The sequence below is a fragment of the Oryza sativa genome, chromosome 7, assembly GCF_034140825.1.
Source record: "Oryza sativa Japonica Group chromosome 7, ASM3414082v1".
Taxonomy (NCBI): domain Eukaryota; kingdom Viridiplantae; phylum Streptophyta; class Magnoliopsida; order Poales; family Poaceae; genus Oryza; species Oryza sativa.
Genome location: NC_089041.1, coordinates 121084 through 127123, shown reverse-complemented (window position 1 = coordinate 127123; position 6040 = coordinate 121084). Strand labels below are relative to the sequence as shown.

General features: G+C 46.4%; 1 protein-coding gene across 2 annotated transcripts; it reads left to right on the top strand.

Annotated features, from left to right (window-relative positions):
* The first annotated feature begins 1508 nt into the window (after positions 1-1508).
* LOC4342172 (probable tetraacyldisaccharide 4'-kinase, mitochondrial) lies at positions 1509-4253 on the top strand. 2 transcript variants are annotated; one of them, XR_001547267.3, is made up of 6 exons: positions 1509-1848; positions 1918-2226; positions 2400-2609; positions 3232-3326; positions 3641-3721; positions 3822-4253. XR_001547267.3 is itself a non-coding variant. In XM_015789673.3 (6 exons), exons 1-6 carry the CDS (start codon positions 1558-1560, stop codon positions 3978-3980), a joined length of 1110 nt encoding a protein of 369 aa, XP_015645159.1. In that variant the 5' UTR covers positions 1509-1557; the 3' UTR covers positions 3981-4253. The 2 variants fall into 2 exon arrangements, 1 of the variants encoding a protein (XP_015645159.1); XM_015789673.3 differs by having other exon boundaries at positions 3267-3326.
* The last annotated feature ends 1787 nt before the right edge of the window (positions 4254-6040 follow it).

Below are 6040 nucleotides of genomic sequence, written 5' to 3'. Positions count from 1 at the left end.
CACACACCACTCCATACGTAACACCACATTCACACCCTTATGAATGCGTTTCCTAACACATGCTACGTAAACCAGCGACGCATCTATGATCTCTCTAAAATCATGTTGAAAGTTCATCTGCATATGCATAATATTCGTAGGCATCAAGATTTAAACCGTAGTGGATGGAGTCATGGACACACGATTATACCACCACTACTCCACTAGTACGTGCTTCCCCGGCCTGGACTCGACACATTTCAATCCAACTTAAGAAAAAAAACACATTGCAATGATGAAAACAAGAAAATATATATGCTGCTCACTACATTCGAAAATATAATCGATATGAAAAGAAAATCATGGGTTGTCGATTAACGGGATTATCGGAATTTTATCGGTGATAAGAAAAAAAATCAGACAAAATTTGTTAAAATTTCGCTCAATTTGTGCAGGAAATCCTAGCTAGTATTTTGTATAGACCATTTGGTATAAAAAATAACATATGTAGGGTCTGTTCATTTTGATGCCAAAAAAAACCTTACCAAATTTTGGCATTGCCAAAATTTTGGCAACTATGTTAAAATTTTGACAACTTGTTAAAATTTTGGTAGGATTTCTTATATCAAAATTTGGCAGCGAACTAAATGTAGCCACTTTTTTGTCAACTTTACCAAAATTTGGTAAGGTTGAAAATGGCATCAAAGTAAACAGGCACATAATATGCAAATGATCAGGATAAGTGCAAAAAAAAAATGATGTAGCCAGTCAAAGAACACAGTGTCACGCATGCAAATTCAAAAAAGGCCGAATTTTTGGCTGATACTTCCTCCGTCCCAAAATAAGTGCAGCCATGGTTTTCCACGCCCAACTTTGACCGTTCGTTTTATTTGAAAATTTTTTGAAAAAAATTAAAAACATAAGTTACAAGTAAAGTACTATTCATGTTTTATCATCTCATAACAACAAAAATGCTAATTATAAAAAAATTTCAAATAAGACGAACGATCAAAGTTAGGCGCGGAAACTCATGGCTACACTTATTATGGGACGGAGGTAGTACTGTTTTTGATGGGTACCCACCAAGAAACACGAATTTCGGAAATTTCGAAACATGTGTTGGGCTGTAAGAGCACCCGCAATGGTAAAGTAAGGTGCTCTCTATAAAATATTTATATCTCAGCAATAGACTAGATTAATAGTAAACCACCTTAATAGTATGTCTACATGGGTATCTATAGCTCTCTCATGCATTGCCTGTTTTTCTCTATAGATTATCTCCAGGTTAGTAGATAGCTTTGCTCTCTCTCTCTTCATTTAATCTCTTCCAAGTAGGACAATATACTGACATGGATCTCTTATAGAGAGACTATAGATAACTATTGCGGGTGCCCTAAGGTGAACCCATTAATAACAACCTAGTACAGAAATCAAACTTGGTTTTGCTGTAGAATTAGTTAGACCGGTTTTCGTGCAGTAGGAGGCCGGGACGGAGGAATTAATATTGGGCCGGCTAGCAAGCACACTTTGCATTGGGCCCATAAACAGAAGGCCCAAGGCAAGGCAAGAGAGAGAGAGATGGAGAAGTGGAGGCGAGTGGTGGGTGGGGTCGCCGGCACGCCGGATTCCGGCGTCCCTGGTCTCCCCTTCCTCCACCGCGCCCTCCTCCTCCCCCTCCTCTTCGCCGCCTCCAAAGCCCTCCGCCTCCTCTCCCACCTCCAGCGCCGCACCTCCACCTCCACCTCCCTCCCCGTCCCCGTCGTCAGCGTCGGCAACCTCACCTGGGGAGGGAATGGCAAGACCCCCATGGTCGACTTCCTCGCCCGCGCCTTCCACCGCATCGGCGTCTCGCCCCTCATCCTAACCAGGGTAGGCTAGGGTTGGGTAGGCTACCCTATTCCTTTCTTTCTTTCTTAGTAGGTCTTTCTTTCTTTCCAGGGCTACGCAGGCGGCGATGAATCCAGGATGCTCCGCCGCCGCCTCTCCGATACCTCCGCCAAGATTGGTGTCGGTCCCAATAGAGCGGCTGTCGCTACCTCCATGCTCCGCAAATATGGTGCTCAAATTGGAGTCGCCATACTAGACGATGGGATGCAGCACCTCAGCTTGCTTCGAGATGTTGACATTGTCATGATCAACGCCCTCAATCCTTGGGGGAACAAACATCTCATTCCACGAGGACCCATGAGGGAACCACTCACTGCACTCACCAGAGCTCATATTCTCCTCATTCATCATGCTAACCTGGTAACTACTCCATCCATACCAAACAATTTCATTTCAGCACTTTCTATGATCAAAGCCCATGAATAGACAGATCCTCCATCCAGTGCCAACAACCATATTTACTAGTACTTGAAGCAAACAAATCCATTTCTTAATTTCATATCTCAAACAACCTTTACTACTATACTCCACAGGTTTCTCAACCACAACTTAAAACAATTCTTTCCACGGTCCACGACAATGGCGCAACATGTCCAGTCTTCTTTAGTAAATTGGTACCATCGCATATTTTTCAAGTCAACCAACCCATGCACAGGCTTCCTCTTCATGTGCTGCACGGTATAATCGTGCTATGCGTTTCTGCTATTGGCTGCCCAGATGCTTTCATTCATTCTGTTCAAGAGGTATTCCCACCTTTCTTGTTTTTATCACTTTGTCTACAAACTTTTGTCCTTGTCCTACCTATCCTCAAATATGGAACGATGGTTGTTGTGAGGTTGTAATCCTTTTCATTATAAGGTAACCTATGCATTATTGCAATTTAATGCTACCAGGCTAACTGTTAATCAACCCCCACCTCCTCTGAAGAAATGAGTGATACAATGACAGATAAATCTGCAATAGAAAGAAGATAAAAAAAAAGATGTAATCCAAGTAACAAAATATGGTGTAGTTTCTCTGCTCCCAACTGGAGTATAAGAAATACCTTTTTTTGCAAAGCTGCAAAAGGTGGCTGTCTTCCTTTAATGTTTACTATTAGAGCTCTCAGCTAAAACAAACAAGACAGTCAAATCACCACATGATTGGTACATTCTTTCTGGCTCATTTGCAATGCTTGCTTTTGGGTGTAGGCTTTTACTACATCCTGTCCAAAGTTGGTAATTCCATGGTTCAAAAATGATTGTGAATGGAGATATCTACCAAATATTGGATCTATGTGTTGCTCTGCTCAATTTTGGTTAATTCATGCCATGCTAGATTTAAACACAAATCTGAATTGAGTAGTCAGCTAATCCTTGTCATCAGGAAATTTTAGAATGTTATTCATTCATTGGCTGTAGATTGGCCCTCTCAAGATTGAAAGGTTGGATTTCAGCGATCACCATTCCTTCAGTTCTCATGTAAGTAACACCATATTGACATTGGCAGAGTGACCATTCCTTCAACAATTGAAGATGCACGCACTTTCAAAATGTGATTAGATTGAAAAGCTCAATGATACATAGTTTGAGCATGCGCATGCAAACCTTTCTTTCCAATGTATCTGTAATATTAACTGTTTCCTAAAATAAAGAGAACATATCTAATTGTTAGCTCAGTGGTACTAGTCTAGATGTTGCAACGCAGCATTTTTGTCAATCTATAGTTTCTTAGTGCTACCACTCTGTTGATTCTTACATGGTGATTGTTTTTCTCTCGTTGTTGCATACAATAGGACCTGCAGCTTATCCAAGACACGTTGAAGAAGCTTGTGTATCAGCACAAAAATAATGCTGTTGTCTTGGTTACAGAGAAGGTATTTGCCTTCTTAATAGAGCACTGTTTCCTGCTACAACTTTTTTTCATCGTCCATTTTGGACTTTTTAATTTCGTTCCTTTCTCTCTGTGTGTGGCAGGATTATGACCGTGATCCAGATGTCCTTAGGGCACTGGATGCAAAGGTTTGGGTGTTGTCGTCTTGTCTGCAAATTATACCCCATGAGGGACAAGGAGATGATGAATTTATGAGGAAAGTGAGGGAGATTATTACAGCGAGTAGGCACGTGAAATTATAGGAGGGGGCCTAGCCAAGAGTTGCTGAACATTTAGTTAGAACCAGCTGTAAAAGAATTTTGAGGCAAAACTATTTTGCCAGTAGGATCTGGTACTGCTGCATCTTGTTCAGGATTGGTCGATCAATTCAATTCCTGTTGCAGAATATGCATTATTGATCTAGTTGTATTTCCGTTGGATCAATGAATTAAAACCCCAATTTTAGCTGGGCTTGATCGAACAGAAAGTGAAGTGCTGCCCTGAAACACCAGCTTAGCTGCTTCAGTATTCGGTCCTGTTGGCCTCCTCTTGCTCTGCTTCCTATTTTGAAGGTGAGGTCAAAGTGGCGGGTTGGTTTTATATGAAAGAAAGCTCATAGGACAGCAATGGAGAAGGTTTCTGCTGTCCATGAAATTCTCGTCAGCTGGCCCAACCATGCTTGCCGTTGCTGGTTTAGTCTTTATATTGGACAATGTTATTAGTTGGTACTATATAACCATCAATATTCAGCACCTACCTATATACTACGGAGTATGTCCAAATATTTTGCTCGCCATATGCTTCTGGGCTTCTGGCCATGGCTTGAGTTTGACAATACTCTGACGGTTTGGCGAATGAATGAAAGGCCCTTGTCTCAATTGGTTCAGTTTATTAAATTGTTAACTTTGGATGTGGAGATCGACTGGTATTGGCAACAGAGTCAGCTGGTGGTCGTTGGATTGAGCCTCCTCAATCGATATAAACAAAGTCAGATATTGAAATATCTGACTGACAAAATCCACACTTAAAAAACTGGAGCACATTCATCTGGCAGAGGCAGCCAGCGCGCGCGCGCATAATATATGTGCTGCAGAATGACATGCATGTTCAGCTGCTCGCCCCCGCGTCGCCTCCAACGTGGGCGACTCAGGTGGTGGAAACCTAGCGGCCACCGCTGGCCCCCTCCACCTCTCACCTCCGCCTAAGCGAGTGGCCGGCAAAGCCGGCGGCTCACGAGGGCGGTGGCCACCTCCAAATCTGGCGCGGGCGGAGAAACGCCGCTGTCGAGGCCAGCACACAGGAGGAGGCGGAGGCGGGGAAGGAAGAGACCGGCGAGCACGTGCTAGGTCCGCGTCGGCGCCAGGAGGTGGAGCCACGAGAGGAGGGGGCGGCACCGACGGTTGCTGCTGCGGCGGCGGCAACGGGGCGGCAGCGGTGATTGCGGGGCGGTCACGACAGGCGCCGCCAGATCTGGCCGGCATAGGAGGACGTCACGGGCGGGCCTAGCACAGTGTGGAGTGGCCGGCGTGGAGACGCGGCCGATGACGCGGAGGCCGGCATAGCGCGCAGTGGCCGGCGTGGAGGTGCGGCTGGCAGCATGGAGACGCAACCGACGATGTTGAGCGGTTCCGTCGTAGGACAGCAGTGCAGCCGCACTGGCTCTGGCAGCGGAGAGGCCGTTGGTGGGCGGCGAGGTGGTGGCGGAGCGGAGGCATCGGCGCTGACCCTCGTGGTCACCGGTGGGCTTGACGGCAGGGTCGTCTTCCTTGTGGTTGGCCTGGCAGACACCTTGTTAAGAGAGCTCCTCCCCTTCTTTGTAGAGAGCTTTTAGGCAGGGATGGAGGCAGTGGCTGGTCTACAGGGAAGACTTAGGTTGCCAAGGTGATGATGTTCCTTGTCCGAGCTCCCAAAGGTCGGATTCGACGAGGAGACCGACGGTCGGTGTGGTGGAGGCGACCTGGGTCAGCACATTGCGGAGCGGTGGTGGGGTAGAGGGTGCTGGCGGTGAGGTCGTCTTACTTTTGGTTGGCCAGGCTACTGCCCTGTTAGGGGAGCTCCTCCCCTTATTTGTGGGGAGCTTTTAGGCAGGGTGGAGGCGGTGGTCGGTCTATAAGGAAGAATCAGGTTATCGAGACAATGTTGTTCCTTGTCCGAGCTCCCATAGATTGGATTCAACGAGAAGGTCGGCGAGCGGTGTGGTGGAGGCGGCCTGGGTCAGCGCGCTGGTGACGGGGTGATGTGGTAGTCTTGTTGATGGCAGGATTGGAAGCCGGCCAGTGGAGGGGCGTCGGTCGGGTGTGGCGGAGGCCATGTGCTGCCGATG

Bases quoted from the DNA above. Each gene is read 5' to 3' on its own strand.
- LOC4342172 (XM_015789673.3), top strand. From the start codon at position 1,558: ATGGAGAAGTGGAGGCGAGTGGTGGGTGGGGTCGCCGGCACGCCGGAT. The intron at 2,610-3,266 runs GTATTCCCACCT...CATTGGCTGTAG, and splicing joins TCATTCATTCTGTTCAAGAG to ATTGGCCCTCTCAAGATTGA. The intron at 3,327-3,640 runs GTAAGTAACACC...TGCATACAATAG, and splicing joins ACCATTCCTTCAGTTCTCAT to GACCTGCAGCTTATCCAAGA.